General features: G+C 38.8%; 1 protein-coding gene across 5 annotated transcripts in view; it reads right to left on the bottom strand.

Annotated features, from left to right (window-relative positions):
* The window catches only part of LOC124722908 (glyoxylate/hydroxypyruvate reductase A-like), a 63,569-nt gene extending 42,453 nt beyond the window's left edge, over positions 1-21,116 (bottom strand). The window contains exons 1-4 of one of the 5 annotated variants that reach the window (XM_047248052.1): positions 21,083-21,116; positions 20,309-20,440; positions 16,042-16,199; positions 9,083-9,305 (exon numbers count right to left, since the gene is read on the bottom strand). In XM_047248052.1, coding sequence (XP_047104008.1) covers positions 9,083-9,305; positions 16,042-16,199; positions 20,309-20,440; positions 21,083-21,101 — 532 coding nt within the window. In that variant the 5' untranslated portion in view covers positions 21,102-21,116. Of the gene's footprint in view, positions 1-9,082; positions 9,306-10,467; positions 10,526-16,041; positions 16,200-20,308; positions 20,441-20,904; positions 21,061-21,082 lie in introns of those variants that run through there. The other 4 variants (XM_047248053.1, XM_047248054.1, XM_047248055.1 and 1 more) reach the window with 4 other exon arrangements.
* Positions 21,117-23,005: the final 1,889 nt, after the last annotated feature.

The raw sequence follows: 23,005 nt of genomic DNA, 5'->3' as shown, positions 1-23,005 counted from the left end.
CACCATTTTGAAGTACTGGATCCACAGCACTGCAACGGGTCCATTGTTGCTGATCCTGTCCCCCACTTTCCTAAATTTGATAGCCACTGATTCGAATAATTTGGATTGGTTTGAAGAATTTGATGAAGGAGACTTGAAGAGGAAATGTGACATATGGGTGCAGATGCATTTCTGCACTTCCTTCGAGACTTCAACTTTATCTGACAAGGTATTTTCAACAAGAAAATGCCCCCACACTGTTCTGGCAAAGGTGTGCCCCTTCAGCACTTTGTCCACTGATAATGAAGAATTTATACTGAATAAAACTTCTTTCAAACCAGCCTGCATCACGTGAGGTACCCTACACACCCCAGAAGTGACAATAGCAGGTGAAATCCATCAAGATATACAACATAACTCGGCATCTTAAAGTGTGATGTATTCATGGTAGCTGCAACAATATCCCTGCTTTCCAATATAATGGTTGATGAGAATGGAAATGAGCGTATGGCATTGTTGGCCAGGAGGCCCCTATTGAATACTGTGTCATATTCTATTTGGGGGAAAGGGGGGGGGAGGAGGAGGAGAACATTTAAAAAAGGAAGGACAATTACTCTAGTCTTTTCACTTGGTTTTCCTTTTGTTATACAATGAATGTACCCCTTTCATTCTGGGACTGCAATACCTTGCTTTTTGGCAACAAACTGCAGAATGTCATGTGGAGCCAGATGTGGTGGCTCTTCTGGTTTATTAATGAGAGCCACAGGCACATTTTGTAGACGTCCTTTCATGTTTATAGGGGAACTGTTCCAAGTTTTCCAGTTGCAGCAGACACAGGTATTGTGTTCAATTCGGATATTTCTGAATCTCTTTCGACATGTTTGGATGGAGCAACACATTTGATCCCACACATAATGTGGAAGGTAGTAAGCCCATCTATGGTACAAACGTTGAAATTCACATTATCAAAAATAAGTTGGTTGAATGCAGCTGGCTTGTAGATTAGCTGAGCCTGGGTAACACAGATAACTCCAATTTTTGTACTTCACAACATGATGATCTGAAACCCAGACTTGCTAGAAAATCAACCAAGTTCTTTGAGGCATATTTCCTGTAGAGCAGAATGGAGATGCCTGTCAATATTGATGACAAGCAGGTATGAGGCCAGACTACTGATGTGATGGGATGTCCAACAGCAACACACTTTTTCCTTGATTCCTCCTTTTTGGATGATTCTGAGTTGCCCTTCTTTCCCATTATTTTCCTTGTTATCATACCAAGTGTAGGTTAGCAATTTGCACCCAGTGTCTCTAAAACCTCTGTAACCATTCTGTCTTGACAGTTCTCCACTCAGGTTTCCTCCCAATAATAGTGTCCAGAATTCCGTTTACAGTAAACTGACAGTTACTATTCCCCTCCAGTAAGTCACTAAACTGTTACATTGTGTTTGAAACATAGTCTTCATATGTGGATGTTGAGGGTTTCATGCATAATGACCTAATAATTTTGAAATCAAATTTGAATTGTTTGGATCTCAAAGGTGCAGGCTCAGGTGGTTCAGAGGACATTGACAGTGCCTGTATCTTTAAATGAGCCTTGATGGATTGCAGTCTGGTGTTTTTTTTTTACATTCAGTAGGAATGAGAATGGCATCAAAAGAGGAGCTGTTGCCATCTCTTTCTCTACTCAATTTGACGACTGATAATATTCCTGTTTTTGTGACTGTGGAAATACCATCACCCGGTCCATTGATTGTTTCATCACACACGAAACACTGAGTAGCCAGTTCTATGCTGTTGATGTTGATGTAAATTAAAAGCAATTCCCAAAAAATCAATGCTGAACACTGACACGAAAACTGTCTCTAAAATGCTCAATGAACACATTAAGTGAACTGAAGATAAAGAAAAGAAGTGAGAGAGAACTAACCCCCCCCCCCCCCCCCCACTCTACCCAGCTGTTTGGAGGAAGCCATGTGACCAGTCTTTGTTGTTCCTTGAGGGGCCTCCCCATTGTCAAGCCTTTCCCGGGAATAACTGTCTCTCCACTGCTGACAAAGGCAAATGAGCCTCGAAATTTCTGTCTCAAAAAAACCAAGATGTTGCCTTGAATGTATTTTTTCCCATCTTTGAATTATTATCAGTCCAAATAAATAATTTCAATATATGATTTGTAACAATATAATAAAAGCTATACTTACAAAAAGTGTTGTTTTTTAATTACAGTTACCATATTTCCATTTTAAAGTGTCATTTGTCGTCACAATAGCAAGTTAAATCAGCTAAAATGCAACAGGCTCTCAACATACTCATTTCCAGAGGAACATAAAAATTGAGTGTACAACTTTTGAGTGGTTGAAGATGAAGTGGTGTAAGTGTACATAAAATTGAAAGTGCTCTACGACTTCGTTTCTGACAGTTTTATTCACCAATGATTATGGGAGGCACTAGAAGCAAATGTTTGACAAAAAGAGAGGTAAAAATCATTTTTCGAAAATTATTGATTTTCAGTATACATGTATCTCAAAAACCGCTGGGAATTTGACAAATATGTATAGAGATAATTTTACAGGAAACTGAATTAGCTTTCATTTTTATCTGGAACATTTTTTCTACAGTGCACTCTTCTGAGGTATAAGTAAAAAACCAAAGAATAGGACTTTTCCACTCCCCCTCCTAAATATTCCTAAAAATAGTCATAAAATCAAATTTTTTGCATGTTCCATACAGTCTACACCCCTCTTTGGGGCACTCATTGACTGGACTATTGTTATATGTTCCCTACCACATGCCAATTTACCAAGGTTAATCTAACACTCTTTCAAGAGGAAGAATTCAACTTATGTCATGTAGCAAAGCTCTTATTATATTGTTAACCCATTTTGAGACAGTAAGGTCAGAAGGAAACATTCTGTTCCTTGTACAACTTAGTCCAAGTGGATTACTAATACACGGGAGCAACTAGGCACTGTCACCTACAACGTCCCACACTAACAAACCAAGAACGCATGGTTCGATGCCAGCAAGCCCATTCTCAAAAATGTTGTTTGGACAACATGACCATTTGGATGCGGACCGATGAAATAAAGCTAGCCATCATGCAACATCATCTGCTGTAAATGCTCAAAGTAGTCTTGTTCAACAACAGGTATGATTAACTCTCACAGAGAACAACTTGCTTGCCAGTACTTGGCAGATTAGTACAGTCACCACGGGACTAGCACAACATTATGAGAAGTTTAAAAACATTATTTACCATAATCTTTTGATGGTGCATGGAGGACTATCAAACATTACCACTGCATTAGAAATGACTAAAGCTTTGCAGATCCTCATTTATAACACTCACGCTACTCAATTCTGCTTAAATACTCTGCATACTGTTACCCATTTGGGGTTACAGCATAAACTTTGTGCTAGTCTGAGTCCTACTGCAATGCTTTGTATATCTTAACCAATACCACCACTCAAAATGCAGTACATTTACAAATGATTTATCCTGTTCAAGAGTGTATCTTACCTCACTACTACACTGCTGTTAGTGTACATCTATCCCATCTTCATGATCACCTCAATGTAAGGATACACCTGCCTATCCCCTGCACTAACAGCAAATTCGAATGTCATTGGTTACACGCCTTTCCAGCTGCATGGAGTGCCTTGCAGAAACACCTTACTTGGCAAACACATGAATTCCTGATAATTAGTAAGAACCATCATATGCAGTTCAATTATGTCAACAGCCAATCTCCAGTGCTGCACTCAAGCTAAAAAGGCACTGCTCTAACATAGTACTACAAACCAGGAACCACATCTCTATTCTTAGCTGAAATTTCTGCATCAACATGCCCTCAGGTTGTAATCACAGTACAGGATCCAGTATTTGCCACTGTCAGAAACAGCTAGTTGTACACTGTACCAGGACCACTAACAACTATCATAATTTGGTCATTACTCAGTCCCACAGTGTAACTTTAACTGGTTGCAGTCTTATGTGGTAGTTCCCATTATGATCTCATCAAATCAAGAACTAAACTGGGAGCTCAATTAGAACACACCTTTAACCTGAGTTTGGACCTCCGAACTACCCTTTGAAATGAGTCACCACAATAACTGCATGGCACCGCCTATGGCCACTGATATCCATTGCTACAATCCATGGATGGGTTCATAGACCATGAGAATGAACAAATTACCCTGGATTGTGCTGTTGCACATGTCAGTGACTCACCTCTCCTCAAATACATGATGACTGTAATGCTGCATAGCTGTCTTCCCTCCTCTAACTCTGCTTCTAATTGAACTAGCGGTCTGGATTTTATACACGAATGCTACAATTCGCCTAAAGAGGTTGTCCCTCAGCCACAAACAACCAACAATTGCCAGTAACACATGTGACCCGAAGATGAAACATGTGACCTCAAATCTTGTGGCTAGCTGGAAGATTTAACATGTATTTGTTCATTAGTGAATAACCTGTCAGCATTGCTTAATATCATGCCATGAATATTGCAGATGATGTCAATTTTGTGCACTCCAGTGCCATATATTCTTACTGCTTTTTCAATGAAGTCTGTGAATAAAGACCTATGGGAAAGCCTGCCTACGTTTTATGATCCTTGATGCACCCTTACAGGTACAGTCTATATGTAAGAGACTGTGCTTGTGTAAAGCTGAGATATAGATGTTAAAGCTTACTTGGTAGGAACTATACGTGTTTGGTACACCTAAAGGAGTTTGTGCAATAGTATCAAGCTTATGCAACCCCTATCTTTTAATTGGTATTCTGTGCTTATGTAAGTGTTATTTGAAGATTTTATCATGAATGTAGGAAGACAGCGCCGCATCTAGAGGATGCGCATAACTGCATGGCGGCACTTTGAAAGATCAGTGAGTCACAACACTTTTCCCCCCTTTGAATTTTTTGCACTGGTCTTGATGGAGGTGGCCTGTAGATTGCTAATGTCCATAGGTGTTGTTTGACTGGCCGTAAAGTGTCGAGGAGGAGGCTTCCCATAAGGACGGAAGTGTCCCCGATGATAACGGGTCGAGATGACAGGAGAAGAGGGTGTCGAATCTGCTTTGCCTACACATTCTCGAGACTCTAAAATTTTTCAGAAACCACATAGCGCCAACTAACTCCAGAGTCACAAAAAATAATGAAATAGATAAACACAACACCAGCAAAATCTCAAATCTGCATGTTTTATGTACAAACACTCAACTATGTAAAAAGGGAGCTTTCCACATGGGCCTCCAACTGTTCAACTAACTTCCCACTAGTATTAAGTCCATTGAAGACAACATAAAATTTAGTAAAGCCGTGAAGTCAAATTTGTTGTATCACTGTTTTTACTCTATAAACGAATACCTAGAACAACAATCTTGCTATTTATGTAAAATTGAAAACATTCTGCAATGGAGTGAAGTAAACTTAACCAATCTTTGTAATATAATACATTAGGTTACTGTACGTTAACAATGTTAACTGATTTTATCCGACATCTGTAACACACTGTGTACCATCAGATCACATGGAATAAATAAATAAATAAACCTCATGGATGTATCAATGGCTTAATCAGTGTAATTACACATACATCTGGTGATGTCACTAGGTGCAGCATGGAGTGGTATATTGACAGAGCCAGGTCACAATGATAAACAACAGCAGCAGATTTTAGACTACTGGCCATTAAAATTGCTACACCAAGAAGAAACGCAGACGATGACTGGGTAATCATTGGACAAATATATTATACTAGAACTGACATGTGATTACATTTTCACACAATTTGGGTGCATAGATCTTGAGGAATCACTATCCAGAACAACCACCTCTGGCCATTATAACGGCATTGATACGCCTGGCGATTGAGTCAAACAGAGCTTGGATGGCGTGTACAGGTACAACTGCCCATGCAGCTTCAACACTATACCACAGTTCATCAAGAGTAGTGACTGGTGTATTGTGACGAGCCAGTTGCTCGGCCACCATTGACCAGATGGTTTCAATTGGTGAGAGATCTGTAGAATGTGCTGGCCAGGGCAGCAGTCGAACATTTTCTGTATCCAAAAAGGCCCGTACAGGACCTGCAACATGCGATTGTGCATTATCCTGCTGAAATGTAGGGTTTCGCAGGGATCGAATGCAGGGTAGAGCTATGTGTTGTAACACATCTGAAAAGTAATGCCCACTGTTCAAAGTGCCATCAATGCGAACAAGAGATGACCGAGATGTGTAACCAATGGCACCCCATACCATCACGCCAGCTGATACGCCAGTATGGCGATGACGAATACACGCTTCCAATGTGCATTCACCGCGATGTCGCCACACGGATGCGACCATCATGATGCTGTAAACGGAACCTAGATTCATCCGAAAAAATGACGTTTTGCCATTTGTGCAGCCAGGTCCGTCGTTGAGTACACCATCATAGGCGCTCCTCTCTCTGATGCAGCGTCAAGGGTAACCACAGCCATGGTCTCCGAGCTGATAGTCCATGCTGCTGCAAACGTCGTCGAACTGTTCGTGCAGATGGTTGTTGTCTTGCAAACAACCCCATCTGTTGACTCAGGGATCGAGACGTGGCTGCACGATCCATTACAGCCATGTGGATAAGATGCCTGTCATCTCGACTGCTAGTGATACGAGCCCGTTGGGATCCAGCACAGCCTTCCGTATTACCCTCCTGAACCCACCAATTCCATATTCTGCTAACAGTCAATGGATCTCGACCAACAGGAGCAGCAATGTCACGATACAATAAACTGCAATCGCGATAGGCTACAATCTGACCTTTATCAAAGTCGGAAACGTGATGGTACGCATTTCTCCTCCTTACACCAGGCAACGCCGGTCAACTGCTGTTTGTGTATGAGAAATGGGTTGGAAACTTTCCTCATGTCAGCACGTTGTAGGTGTTGCTACCGGCGCCAACCTTGTGTGGATATTCTGAAAAGCTAATAATTTGCATATTACAGCATCTTCTTCCTGTCGGTTGAATTACGCGTCTGTAGCACGTCATCTTTGTGGTGTACCAATTTTAATGGCCAGTAGTGTAGAACAGCTGCAGACCCTCTCAGTCTCACTTGTCCCAGCTCAGCAATATGTACTACCTGCTCTCCAGTGGAGTTAGTCATGATGACCTTGCAATACTTTGGTACTTTCTGGACACTGATTTGGACTCTGTTATTTCCAACCATCAACACTTTGCTTTCACACACGGAGGTCTACTTTTCTAATGACAACACATTATGCCTACTGTGAGTGCACCAACGGCATGTGTGTGTACTGAGAGAATGGTTTTGTATTAGAGTACTTCCCAGCCTGGCAAAGATAGTGTTATCCACAACTAAACTTTTGAGTTATTCAGTAGATCTGCAGAGTACTGTAACTGCCAAGCAGTATCCATCTCTAGACTTCATTTCTATTTAATGTAAGAAAAATCAGGAATTATTGTTTTCTTTAATTCATCTGTACATTACTTGTGTTCAATAAGACCTATGATGCTGAAGAAGTACACACACAATGGGGGGACGAAGGTTGTTTGGAACCATAACCCACCCCATGATGGCATAGGAATTATCAGGCAGCTTTGCTGAGTGTTACAACCAACATGAACAAGTAGCTTTTTGTGCTCCTGAAACAGGAGCTCCATCAGCAGCATGAGCTTGCACAAAAGCTGTGGAACATAATATGAGTCTCAACGAAACCTTTTCTTTGTGAATTTTTGGCCACCCATAAAGTCTCGAAGGTAGTGTGACTTATGTCAACAGACTGTTGTGAGTGCTCTGTTTGATCGAGTACTTTTTTTGTTAACCATGTTACAGTTGTAAGAACTTTGTCAGTATGGTCATTCCTGAACTTCCTATATGTTTGCAAATCTAATAACTTGATAATCTTACTGACATAGTTGGCCACTTCATAACTACTGTTGCATTGCCCCTGTCACTAGTGAAAATGATAATACTATTGTCCTCATTCAGGTGTTTTATAACATTTCTCTCATCGGCAGTTACATTACTTTTTGGAGGCTTCATGCGGGCTATACTCTTAATGATTCTATCCACATTTTCTCAGTTGTTACCGAATCCACACTAGGAATGCCTGTTTCCATACTACCTATAATTTCTTCTGTGGGCACAACACATGAACTAAGGGGAGGAACAGAGATCAATTGTTGTGCAACATGCTTCGAAGCCAGGAGACCACTGAATTTGTTTTGATAAGACTTGTATACTGGCAGCCAAAAATAGATACTATAAAAGGCTATACAGTGGGGCCATCATTTCAAGCCGAGTGAGGTGGCACAGTTGTTAGCACCTTGGACTTGCATTTGGGAAGACGATGATTCAGCTCGTATCCGGTCATCTTGATTTAGGTTTTCCATGATTTCCTTAAATCACTTCAGGCAAATGCCGATATGGTTCCTCTGAAAGGACACAGCTGACTTCCTTCCTTATCCTTTCCTAATCTGATGGGACTGATGGCCTTTCTGTTTGGTCCCTTCCCCCAAGTCGACCAAGCAACCATAATTTCAATGTAAAGGAGGAGGATGTGAAGCTAAATATTATCTAGAGTCCAGGACTGAAGAAGATGTGTCACAGTCGTCCACCATGGGCTGGTAACAATAGTAGACAACAGCAACTGACAATGGTCAGTTGTGGTCAAGTATTTAAAACATGTGAATCACGCCTCGGCATGGGAACAGGCATAAACGGAATTTTACATCAGTCAGTAGCGAGTCACATGTCCATTGGACCTTTGAAAAAACTAGAACATCCCCCTCCCTTCCCCCCCCCCCCCCTCCCCCCTTGGACATGTACTCTGGATGAAGGGCCAAAACATTCGGTTACAACAAGAAATTCACCTGACCACAGCAAAACAGTCCAGCTTATTTTAATAAGTGTGAGCTCCCAATAATTGGGAGTGCTAAACTCACAACTCAAAGAAACACATTCTTAGCATATCATTAATTAAAAGTAATCCACAGTTGAGTTTAGCAAATCATATAAATATTCATTATTTATACAAAATTCTAAAGGTTTTTTCTGAAAGAGTGAAAAAAAGACAATAAAAGTATACTCTGATAACTCACTGTCTTTTCCAATCTCACCAAAGCCCATAATTCCGATAGTGAGGTCCATCATAGTTCTCACTTCAGGAAAAAAACTCTCTCTCCCCCACTTTGCTATCTTCTGATAATCATAGTATGTAAACAGATTCCGTTCTCTGTTGGCAATTTCAGAAACGACATATTCAGCCATTTGTACACCAAAGAGGTCACCAGTGAGCCGGGTCATTACAAAAGGAAGTGGGAGCTGAAACACATCATGCATAATCAGGCACAATTCAAGTCAAGGTGAAAATTACAGAAAAGGCAATAGTAAATGCGAAACAAAAGAGAATATTAAATACGGAATCAAACAAAATATATTAACATAAAAGTATCTATTTCATACAAAAGTGACACAATCAGCACAAATTATACTGTCTGTAATGGGTCTTTTATAGGAATTTCTGTAATAATTCAAAATATCTCCATCACACATTTACAAACTACTACTAAGAAGGCAGTTATGAAAGATACACATTCAGTTCATTTAGCCAGCACATTGCAATTTTGTAAGCAACAATTCATCTAGAGTAAAAACACCTGTTTTACACTTTTCAGGAGACCTTAAAAAAGGGTGTAAATTGTGGGAAAATGTAAATGGTGGGAAACAACTTCTTAAGCAAATAAATTAGTTTTACACAATGATAGTTCATATGTTTTGACAAAAAAATCCAGAATTGCCAGGATTGTAGTTTCTTTCAATTTCTTCCGGTGAATTTTTTTCTATCTAGTTTTCCAGTTCAAAAATACACTAAAAAGTTTTGATGTGTATTTTTAATACTTCAAGCATTCAGAGTAAGTCTGAAAGTGATTACAAGGCCTGGACACAAACTGTAAACAAGAAGTATATGTAACTTCAAATTATAAAATTTACTACATCATCTCATTTGATAAAACAACTATGGACAACACTACATACAGTACAGTTATTGTTGGATTGGCAGTGTTAGAAGACAAAGCACTAGCCACACAAATTGGTTTTGGCTCAGAACTAGGGATACAAGAGCTAAATAAAGTTTTTTGTAGAATATCTGTAAACATTACATGAATAAAACTGAGATAAAAGTAGAAGTCAGAGCATTTACTTGCAAGCAAAAGGAATAAATGGAGCTGTTGCTGCACGCTCTGTGAAAAACTTTTATCTTTTCCTACTACCTTTTACTTCTAATACAAAAGCAAAAGCTTGTACTGATCTGCTTCATCTGCATTGTCAGCAACCTTAGTTGAATAGGCACTGGCATCTGATTTCGCTGTTTTATTGGCCTCATCTGATACAGGTGAAAGCTCAGTATGTGCATAAAGAATAATAGGTTTTTAACCATGGCCTTAGAATATTATTGTGAATTATAAGAGAAATCAGAACTTACAGAAGCAAACAGAAAGCAATGCCTCGTCTGCAGCAAGTTCACACGACAGGCCACCATCCTTGAAGAAAGCAAAATGTTTGACACAAACAGATGAGATAAACGTGCTCAGTACCACAGAATTATGCAGGCTGGTGCTACCTGAGCATAAGAACTTGGCAAGGGTACAAACAGAAAAAGAAACTGTGGTAATGAACTTCCTTAATGCAAAAGTTAACAATGGAAACAATGCTCAAGAGGAGAAAAATGAAAATAGTTTTAACACAAATACAGTTCTTTAGACCATGTTAACGACAGCTTTTTAGAGATAAGCAGTTCTGTATGTTTTCATAAACAAAATACTTCAAAATCCTGCATTTTGTATTAGAGCTGCAATTCATTGTCTTTTTTTCATGTCCTCTCCTAATAAATTCCCTCTCAGTTACAGGCTCCTCTTCATTATCACCACTGTCATGGAAATCCTGTGCAGTATTTTCATTCTGCAGATGTCTCACAACATTATGCAGAATAAAGCAGCAAGCTATAATTATTGGAACATTTGGTAAGGAAACTCTGCACACAGACTTCAAAATAGGAAGCCGCCCCCCCCACCCCAACCCCCCCTCCCCCTTTAGCTGATAAAACAACACTTTATCACAACACTAGTTTTTTAAAATACTGCTGAATGATTTATGAGTCTCCTCTGTTGGATTGCAATAGAGGATCATCATCCAGGCCTCTAGACCATAGCCTTCATCACCCAAAAGCACAGTGTTCTTGAATTCAGTCAGCTCTGCCTTGACACATGCATTTCTCTGTCTTTGATAGTCATGTATTGACCTGGGGCAGTTAGCCTCAACACTAGTGAACTGTTAAGTTATACTGCACAGGTTCTGAAATTCGCACATGCATACAGTCAGTTACACCTACAGAACTTGGAAACTTAGATTTTTCTATCCATTCTTTTTTGTCACAGTCACATCATGTGGTGACAACGAAAATTTGATCTGCATGTTAGCTTTTTCCATCATCTTCTTAGAAACTCTACTCACTCTTTTACTCACTGTAGTTTGACGAATCCCCATTTCTTCTGCTGTGCGAGACTGGAATCATGAATCAGCTACACACCAAGGCAAAATCTCCATCCTCTGTTCTGATGACAGCGCCACCTTGTTTTTTTCCGTGTCTGGTAGAAAATGATTCACAGCCCCTTTAACATTTTCTTTGGTGAAATGATTTAGAGTTTAATAATGCTCAAGTGAACAACAATGTGGTTTGTAGCATTTTTCATGGTGTACACATGCTGCTACTTAAGCCACATCTGCACTCTGCAAACATGTTTACTACTGACCAGCCTTCGCATTTTAAAAGCTATTGCTTTAAAATGAAATCAGAACTTCTCTTTATTCATACAGTTTATCTAATGACAAAGCCAGAGTTCAAGGTGAAGGAAAAGCTTTTCTCTCTGTTTTGTCCCCAAAAGCTAAAGCTCTTACCTCACATTTTATTCATAAATTCTGAAGCTTAGGCTTAAAAGTTTGAAGGAAAATCATTTTCTTCACTCTATCCATATGGCCCAATGCCTCACCAGCATCATTATATTTCAGTTACATGCACCTCATTATGTGTAAATTGTGGGATATTTGTAATTATAGAAATGCAAAATTGGGTGGGGATTAACACTTGGAACAGAGAGAATTTGAAGGGACCGATAAAAATGATATAAACAGCTGGAAAATGCCAATTTTGGAAATGTAAATGTGTAGTTACATGCTACCAATGTGAAACTTTAGTTTCATCTGTTGTACAAAGCTCTCCAACAGCTTACAGGAATGCATCTCAGTGACACCTCTGACAACCACCAATACTTCCATAGGTGAACATACTGTCATTTTTAAGGCACATTTAATGGGTTGATCAGATGTCATTACATCAGTAATCATGAAGATGACAACCAGCTGCATTCCCATAAGTTATTCATACACGAAGAACTGACAATTCCTAATACAATTGCTCTTCTCCATCTTTTACTTTTCACACAACTCAAACTACTTTCAGAAATGGTTCACATTCATGTGTAACAAACACCATAGTTAACCACTTTGTACTAATGGTTGTTAGGCCATACAACTGCCAATTTCATTAGATCTGTTGTTTTTGCAGTCATTTAAAGAAACTGCCTTTATAGATTACAGATTTTATTTGAGGCCAACAGTGGCAACTGATATAAACATGGAGATGTCACATGAGCTATGGATCATTTGAAGTAAAACTTAGTCTTTGATTACACCACTAATAATTCAAGGCTGTGGCATGATTCGCCATTCAAATACAAGTTTCTCACATTATGAAGTGATCAATAAGAGTCAGACGGTGTAGGAGGAGGAGAAGATTGGTGTTTAATATCCCGTCGAAAATGAGGTCATTAGAGATGGAGCACAAGCTTGGATTAGGGAAGGATGGGGACAAAAATCAGCTGTGCCCTTTCAAAGCAACCATCCTGGCAATTGCCTCAAGCGATTTAGGGAAATCACAAAAAACCTAAATCAGGATGGTCGGACGTGGATTTGAACCGTCGTCCTCCCCAATGCAAGTCCAGTGTGCTAACCACTGCGCCACCTCGCTCAGTGAGACTGTGTAGGGGAAACACACACACACACACACACACACACACACACACACACACACACACAAAGGTGCGTGCGTGCACACCTACCTGAAATAACCAGTTACAACAGCAGGATCCTCAGTAACAACTAACACTCCACACTGAAAGCACATTTTGATCACACACAGAGCTGTATTACCCACCTCAGCAGAGAATTATCCTATTTACACATATATAGAATGTTCCAGTAAGTTATTTACCACAGAGGACTCACAGCATGTGGCATTGGTTCCTCTCCTCATAAACAGGAATGGAGACTGTAGCTTCCTGGATCTGGATTTCATGAGTAACCCACCATATGATAGGCTGGCAGATATTCGCGTTCTGATGTGTTGTCACATCATCATGGTCACCACGATGTTCAGATCAAGGTACTAGCAATGAGGGATTGTGATTGTCTGGCAGGTCTTCTTGTTCCTTGAATGGAAAGGTCCTATCATATGTCTATGCACATGACTATGACAGTCCTTAATGCCAAAGACATGGATGATGTGTATGCGCTTTTGCCTACTTAATGTAAGGTAATCATCCTTGACTTCATGTGTGTGTCTAAAAAGTGGAATAGGATTTGCAATAGGCCAAACAGAACATAGAAAATTCCAAGAGGGTCATTTTTCTTGTTTAGTTCCACCAGAATTCTGTTGTGTGATTACATATGGCTTTCTCAGTGCAGAATCCTTTACAGACGTTGAACTAACAAGGGGTTAAAAATTGCCATGAATAGTTCACTGAGTAACAGCCCATATTCTCAAATTAGAGGTGAGAGAAGTGTCTATGATTAGAGATAACTTACCTTAGCTTTTATAAATAAGGTGTTACTATTGCATATTTCTATCTTTCAGGAAGTACACCTTTATTCATAAACTGATTACAAAGGTAACATGAGGGGGAGGGAAATAGGAGCTATCACGCTAGCACAAAGTTTCAGCACTTTTCTTAATATTCTGAGAGGTAATGATTTCTGACAAAAAGGATGTCTGCTGACAGAGTACGCAATGCCTATCTTTGTGATTCTAATGAATCTGCTATGAATCTTACACTTTTTGTCTCTATGTTTTCTGTTATTGTTAGAAAGAATTTGTTGCATTTAGTGGCCAATGGTCTGAATTTAACATTATCTGTCTACTGCATTAACGAGATGATTTTCTTACAATTACAGGAAAATTAAATATTAGTTTTTAATGTGACAACAACCTTGAATTACTAGTGATCAGAGAGCAAGCAAAGTGTATTGGTGGGGAAAAATACATTGTTTGTTGGGAAGAAAGAAAGAAAGAAAGGAAGGAAGGAAGATAAGAGTTTAACAGTCCATCAACAATGAGGCCATTGGAGACACTGATTTTCACCCACTGAAAGCCTAAACATGTGATCGCAAGTTCTTGGTGTTTTGGGACAGTTTTACTACAGTGGTTACTGAATGCTTGAGCATTGTCCTTCTGGTGGCTGAGCATATTTCAATTAACATCTGACTAACTGTGCATTTATGCTTTGTGGAACAACACAATACGGAACTGACTCAACAAGGTGACAGATGATTTCTGTATAAATACTGAGTCATTGTGTTTCAATAATTACTCATAGTTCTCTGATGTTTGTAGGTGGAATAATACCAACTTTTTTTCTGCCCTTATTCAAAAATATCACATAACTGTCTAACTGAGCTTATATACCAGGTGGTTATAACTAAACATTCCTGTTGTAACACGGAAACTAATTACTACACGAGTACCAAACTTGGTAGCATTAATGTCCTGAGTATGGGATGCACAATTTCCATGCGTCAAAGCCCCACTGTCCAGTTCCAACTGCAGCCACCAGGTGCCGTGATTAGTCATCATGATTCATAGACTCACATACCTGGCCAGTCACAGTGTGCTTGTTGATGTGTCAACATGAGCTTGGACAAAAGGAGCAGAGCATTATTGGTGAAGCTCTATTATCGAAACAACAGTAATGCTGCAGCTGCACTTTGAGAATTTCGCCAGCTGAAAGGATTATGGAAGGGTTCTCTTTCTCCACCTGCTGTGCGGAGCATGATGAAATAGTTCAAACCACTGGAGAACTGAGGGTAGCTCACCACAGGTGATTGATGAAATCATTGTTGGTATGGCACACAACAGTGCGTGCAATTCCCAACCATCAGGCAGTGCGCGTGCAGTGTCATGACAGTTGAACATCCCATGGTCCACTGTATGGAAGGTGCTCTGAATCATTCTCAAATGGTATCTGTACGAGATCCATATCATACAGCAGCTTGTACCACAGGACACACAATGATATGTTGACTTTGCTCTCCACTTTCTCACAAGGATTGAAGTCGATAACGGCTGGCCCTGGACCATCCTATGGACAGATGAAGTTCACGTTTCTCTGATGGGTGAGGTGCACACCAGAATTGCTGAATGTGGGGATCTTCACCTCCAGTCAATGTGCATGAAGTTCCTCTGTATCGTGAACATGTCACCATAGGGTGTGGCTTCATGATTACAGTCACGATTGGTCCATTCTTTTTTGAACAGGTTGGCACTCAAGGACCAAAGACGTGCAGTGTGATGGACCAGCATTACTGTGGTATGCTTCGCTAGAATGTCGCATCCGCTGTACAGGAGAGACACACATTGAACTCTACAGTTTTAATGGAAGATGGGGACCCACTGCACATCGATCGTGAAGTTCACCTGCTTCTCCAATATGATTATCAGCCAATCTTTTCTAAATGCTTGGCTGGCACAGTCACCTGCTCTCACTTCCTGTGATTTCTGGTTGTGGGGATACCTGAAGGATAGGGTTTAACATAGAGATCTGTATTTGAAATTCTCCAGAAAGCTCATCAAAACAGGCTATGGTAAGATTTGCAATACATTTAATTGCATCTGCTACCCATGACACAGCTCTACTTTACCCACCAATAAATCAAGAACATAACTTACCTTTGTTTTATCAACAGCTGCAACAATGTTCTCCACTCCAGCATAGGTACACTGTATCCACTTTGCATTTGGCAGCTGATGAATGATGGGAGATAAAAGAAAACCATCTGCAATTATTATTTCAGCCTTCTGGAGAGCACCCAATGCATCAGCGGCACCTAAATCATGATGGTAAAATAAAATTATGCAACATTTTTTTTTAGAAAATACATGTTATGTAAGGATAAAATCAGTACCATCCTCAAATTAAAGTCTCCTCAACAACATAGAAAGACTAACAGCTACAATTAATTTATTTATTATACTAATTACATGATTTAAACTTGTAACAAGACACAGGGCAATACTTTTAATTTATGTAAGTGCAAAGAAATTACAATTTGCTTCACACATCATCAAAGATCCTCTTTGTCCCTCATCGAGCAATGCATATTACGTTTAAGACACTGGAATATACACAACCAGAGTAGAACTCCAAACTTCTATTCAGTCAGTATGAAGGACCACCCCATTGCATGATTGTTAGTTTATTTGAACTGATCTCCAATATGACCAAATGTTTTAGTATATTTTGGAAATCAGCATAGCCTATTGAAATAAAATTCAAGAGCATAATTTTATCAACTAGGCTGCTATGTTATATGAAGAGTTAAGCCAATATTGCTAGGTGAAAAACTGGTGGTTAAAATTTATTTGTATAAACAAACAATAAATAATGATAAGCTCATAATTCTAAATCCGAAATTTGGTAATTTCTACTATGCGAGGAAATTACATTTGTTGCATCAAGATATCAGTGAGATGAAACTTTACACAGAGAGTCTATATCTGGTCATGTGAGTGCAATACAGCGTGGAAAAATAAATTACCACAATAACCACGTGTGGGCAGATCCAAATGCTCAAGCAATCATGGAAACAAGACAACAGGTTTGCATTAATGTCAACATGTGAGCACGAATTGCCTGATAGAAATGTACTGCCACACAAATTGTTGGACAAAATAGCAGTTTCTGAATATTATCAATTTCGATGTAATACACTACCTCTGCTATCAGAGAACATTACCCTTGCAGGCTGTGGTTTATGGACAATGGGGCACCATGCCATTTTCTATGCCTCGCACAACAGTACATAACAAATATTTAATGAATGATGGACTTCTCAATGAAGTCCAGTAACATGGCATCCCCACTCACCTCACTTTAATCCATAGATTTCTGACTATGTGTATAATTAAGAAGTAATGTGCTCATTTTAAAGGAACAAGTGTCACATACAAGTGACCAAATCTGAGGGCAGCCAGGTGTTTTTGCACACATTCATGATTCTTTGAGAAGAAAATCTAAGGGATGTGTAAGAATTAGTGCTAGTAACAACAATGAGCAAACCCCTGCAGTGTTAAGACAGATGGCTTTCAAAGAAGAAAATTGTCTATTTTTTAAAGAGTTATTTGCTTCATGACACATTTATGACCTTTTCTCCCTACTTTTGATCAGTAATGTCTCCTGTAAGATATGGGATGCTTTTTAAAAGTGTCCTACTTCAATAACAGCAATAATGATTTCTTTCACTACACATTCTACAAAATTTCTAAATGTCTGTATATCGTTGAACCAAATGAGTCTTCAATACAAATAATTTCCAGTCTGATTTCAGAGCTAAACAACTTTGAGCCAAACACAACTTCAATTAAGACAAAGGTTTGTTTTTCCTTCCAATACTTCAATTACGGAAAGTATCATTTCTGTTTACCTAATTTTCAGTATACTGTATTTTAGTTTAAAATTTAGTAGCCCTCCCAACATCAAGTACTGTAGAGTTTTGCTTTTTATGTAGGCACTTCTGAGTTATGAAAATTACAGTGCACATGCCCTAACTACACTGGAGGATGTAACCCAGACATGTACTTGTAAATTTACTTTTTGTCAGTTGTGAACAGTGAATCTTCGATCTATCAAGTATTGCGAGACAAAGGGTACTTACACTGAAAAATAGTATGACTGTTTTCACAAACATTTCCCCAAATCAAACTAATTACAGCAGCTGGGCAAAAAGAACAAAATCTTTTGAAACGTCAAAGTAAAATGAAAAACTGTATGTCATATTTCCACACAAGCAATAAAAACCAGAGATATTGGCACGAATCCTTCTCCAGTAAAGTTTTGAATTGCAATTAAGGTTTATTTTATGACTTTGTAGTCTTTTGGGTGCCATCCACACACAAAATTCTCTCGCTGTTCAAGCTGAGAAAACTTGTGCTTTTGAAAACCGATGAAGACTAAATATCTTAGAAAGCTTAAGTTTTATTTGAGAGACCTCTCTTGAAGACCTACAGAATTTTACACAAGATCCATTTCAGCTCATACAGTGCTGCCAGACAAAACATCAGTTCAGGAACCAACTGACAGCATATGCCTAGTCATTCTACACAGGTTTCAGTAAACAAAACAGATTAGCCCTCAGGCACAATGCACTTTATACTACAGACATTTCAGCTACCAGAGTCGTGTAATACTCCTTGCCACCCTCGCCACCTTACCCTTTCCTTACAATACCCTACAAAAAGTTACTTTATTTCCCAATGCCACAGAAGAATGTTTCCAATTACAGGCTTAAATATATAATAACTAAATGTTTGGAGTCTTTGAATTAATATGGTGTATTTTTGTAACAAAAATAAACGCTTTGAACATATGCCTATTTGTTTTCATTGAAACTATCAAATCTAAAGACACTGTTGCATATTCCACTGTCTGAAGACAAAGAAACCCAATGAACCTGGAGCATAATGAACACTTGTTAAAATAGGATCCTTTCTAATGCCTAATTTTTCTCAAAGTCACATGAAAGACAAGTCTTTCTGCAACAGATTATTTGTGTTCTCAGAAAAGCATTTCAAAAGTATTCAGACATAATATTTTTGGCTAAATTCTAGTTTTTAAAAGTATATCTTCAAAAGTAACTGAATTCTTTCCCCAGTTTTCCAGGTATTCTTTAGGCGGTTATTCAGCATTCATTATTGCCAAAGGATCTGCTTGTACTGATTCATACCAGTTTATCTTAGCTTGCATCAGCTTATTTGCATGTACTTTTAAAATAGCCTACAATGCTTTACGTCATACACTAAATAAGTAAATCTGAGTATTTATAAAATATCAATAAATACTATATAACAAATAGTTCAGAACAAAAATTTTCATTTTCTCTCGCATGTCTTATTCTGTAAATAAGAACAGTAGTACAGCACAAAAATTAATTACGTGAAAAAGTAGCTTCTACCACTCTGTTTGAGGTTTACAAAAACAACAAAAAATACACGAGTTCTCTTGAGAGACAAGCCAGTATGACCTATTCACAGATACTGCTCTTTCTTGATTCTGCTTTGGTGAGAGCTACAGGCTTGAGAAGAAAAGGGATGGGCACTGGATAGTGGTAGAATATACACTAAAGATTTTAATTCAATCAGCAATATATGATGCAAAACAAACTTTTTTGTTGGTTATCACTCCAGCTATAGTGATTGTGTGGAAGATACAAAAGTCACTGTGTTTAAAAATAATTTTTCATTTCAACTGTTGCTTAATGAAACCCATTCAGTTTCTGAAGCACGGTGGCTCAGCTGTGATTGACACTGACCTGACGGTTTGTTGTTAGTGAAGGGAGGATTGTCTGTGGCCATAAATAAAAGCAATTTCACAGCAATCACTGGGAATAATTTGTATACATTGCAGATAACTAATTACTACCAATAGGATTGTATATTATACAGCCAAAAAATTATTCATTTTTCTAGCAATTGCTGATCATCATAATAGGATGCACTAACGCAGTAGGTATTGAACTGTGAACCTAACTACATTATAGGCTTAATGTGTTTTTTTTAATCATTACACTGAAGCTTACATGTACTGAGAACAAAAAACGTATGTAGGTATCTGGAACCTATGAAGAAGCTTGTGTGCAGGGTATCTGTTGATTTTTTTAACAGATTTCAGCCTCCTCTATCAGACATACATTGAAGTACTTTCTGTCAGATGTATCATGTTTAATTATGGGCATTCCATCATAACAAGAGGGGTGGTCAAAGTTTTCTTTTTGTTACAGTAAGTGATTATAAATTTTAATACTGGTTGCGCAATTTAAAATGCCAACAAAAACTTAGTAAGTTGTTTAAAATACATAGATATTCATTTCATTTCATAGTCAATGGCTTATACACGCTGCAATAATAAAGAAAGCAAATGCAGCACAGCAAGACTCCTTACCGTGTTCCACCACATGAAACTGTAGTTGTGGAAGAGCAGTTTTTAAAAGTGAAGGTAATTTATGTAGCACGCTATAAACAGCAATTTGTTGTGTCATTATGACCGCTTGTACTCCACAGTTGTCACCTGAAACTTATATCACATTTATATTCCATAAACTTTATTAAAACCTTCATTATTACATAAGATAAAGCGTGGTTCTATTCAACAAACAGTAATCACATCAAAACTTCATGACAACACGGGTATAATGCAATCATATATTACTGTTTCATTCTGCAACCGAAATCTAACATTTAATTAAGAGTCATCCCACTGGTTTATTAATATGCAACACAAGTAATTCACACAGCACTATTCACTGACAACTTCTTAAAATGCAATGGCAAGGTGGGATTTTCAGTGGTAGTGCCAGATAAAATTTTAGCTTAACATCTTCGTGCAGATCGAAGATCACTCTACACGCATAAAACACGTATTTGTATCTACTTATTTCCATCTGCGGCTTCTAGATCATGGATAAAAAACAGATTACAGATGATTAACTAGTACACACTACCCGATTTTTCGCCAATTTTTTTCCATACATTACTAACCTCATACCAGACACTCGGCTTTCGTCAGTGCAGAGACTCGACTGGCAGTCTTTGCTTGATTACGTCGCGAAAGACTGAATGACTGTAATACGCAGATAAGATGTACCGAATCTCAAGCTTAAATAATAATTCTTACAGCCTTGCGTCAGTAGCTTGCCACCAAATCAGAGGCACTCACGTGTTTTACAATTTATCATGCCATTACGGCATACTTATTATCACCTTCCTCTTGCCATGAAGATATAATTTTGTTACAGTTCTTACGTTCAACCACACGAACAAAAAACTGAAGGAGAAAGATATCGCGGTTCCTTTTCTACATACAGATAGTCAACAGTGTACTAATTATAAACGTACACAAAATGATATTGCGATAATGTAATTTGAACACAGCGCTTTACATGTCACCAAAGAGTCTCAGCTGCATGTTTACAAACAGAAGGAACTCCCTCAAATGAATTGACGAGATACAAGCCAATGGTTAGGAAATATTGTAGTGAGAAATAATCCAGTGATACATCGAATATGTCAGCTGTGCATTCCCCTAACAAAATGTATAACAAATTTCGAAATGTAAGTGAACTACTAAGTTCACAGAACTTAGAACAGTGCGTCCACACGATGCTTATTTTCTTATCACGCGCATAAATTTCTAGCTGCGCATGCGCATTTGTGCATACGTAAATGCCTGAAAATGGAGGCCGTGCGTTAAGCGCAGTACTTCGCACCTTCGGCGGAGGGGGTGGGGGTTGGGGTGTTTTGGGGGAAGAGACCAAACAGCGAGGTCATCGGCCTCATCGGACTAGGGAAGGAAGGCGGCCGTGCCCTTTCAAAGGAACCATCCCAGCATTTGCCTGGAGCGATTCAAGGAAATCACGGAAAACCTAAATCAGGATGGCCGGACGCGGGATTGAACCGTCGTCCTCCCGAATGCGAGTCCAGTGTGCCTTCGGTGGAATGTTTGCGCTTTCTAGTGGATGACATGCAGCTGGGGCCCCTTGCATGTTTCATTGTGTAGTATGTAGAGAGTATGGCGTGAAGCGATTTATGTGCAGTAATGTCTGTTGACTCCAAAGCTTGACTCCGAAAGAAGCATGCTTAAATTGATAGATGATTACAGACAAACAAAAGTCGTATGGAATGCCGTTTCTAAAGATCATTTGAATAAAAATTTGAGCTGTGATGCCCTGAGCGTCAAGTATTAGATAAAAAGTCTCCGATTATACTAACGTAAAAAATAATATGAGAACTGGGGCGGATGTTGGTGCTATGGCCACTTAATAGCACCACAAATGAGCAGCCTGACATCTAAAATGAAATAATGGGGTATGTGTAGCTCTGCAGAAAACTAATAAAAATAGAAATGAAGGACATTTATGATGCAGAAAATACAAAATTGGAAAAACAACCTCCATTGTAGTGGATTTTGTCGTCTATGGCATTCCCATATTTGTCGAGTCCTATGTTAATCTACGTATAATCTTTCATGATTAAAGTTACGTAAACAACATTTGTTTACAAAATAAAATACAAACGAGGCATTAAACGTTAATTAACCTTTACGTAACGACTAAGAACCTCCCTCAAGTATTTCTTAGTTTCAGAAATGATCACTGAAATGCTTTGTTTTGGAATGATAAATGAATAGTTTAAACTGGTATATAAGTCGCCGGTTACTAGCTAAGTATTGTTGCCAACCTTATCGCTGTAGTTTCCGCAAGCAGAAAAATCTCACTGCGACCTCCCGAAATTTGCAAATAAAACATTGTTTTGACTTTGTATTTCTCGTAGCACTGTTATTTAGATACTTCTTTACCTACAGTCGCTTTTGTGTTTTCTTTTTTTGTAGCCTTTTAATCACAATAAATTCAGCACAAGCATAGCAGGGGATCAACTACAGTGTGCTTGCGCAATGAGGAAATGTATGGAAACGTGAACGCCCATGCATGCGTGTATGTGCTCTTTCCACAACTTTTAATCCATGCCCTTCCAATCCCGTGCATCGTCGGTTGCGCACGAGTAAAATGGAATCGTGTGGACACACAGTCAGAACTCCACTCCGACCGTGCAAACCATAGAGTGTATTCTCTATGATGCAAAT

Source organism: Schistocerca piceifrons, chromosome X, assembly GCF_021461385.2.
Source record: "Schistocerca piceifrons isolate TAMUIC-IGC-003096 chromosome X, iqSchPice1.1, whole genome shotgun sequence".
NCBI classification, from domain to species: domain Eukaryota; kingdom Metazoa; phylum Arthropoda; class Insecta; order Orthoptera; family Acrididae; genus Schistocerca; species Schistocerca piceifrons.
Note: the sequence above shows the minus strand (reverse complement) of the source record. Positions and strands in the feature narration are given on the sequence as shown.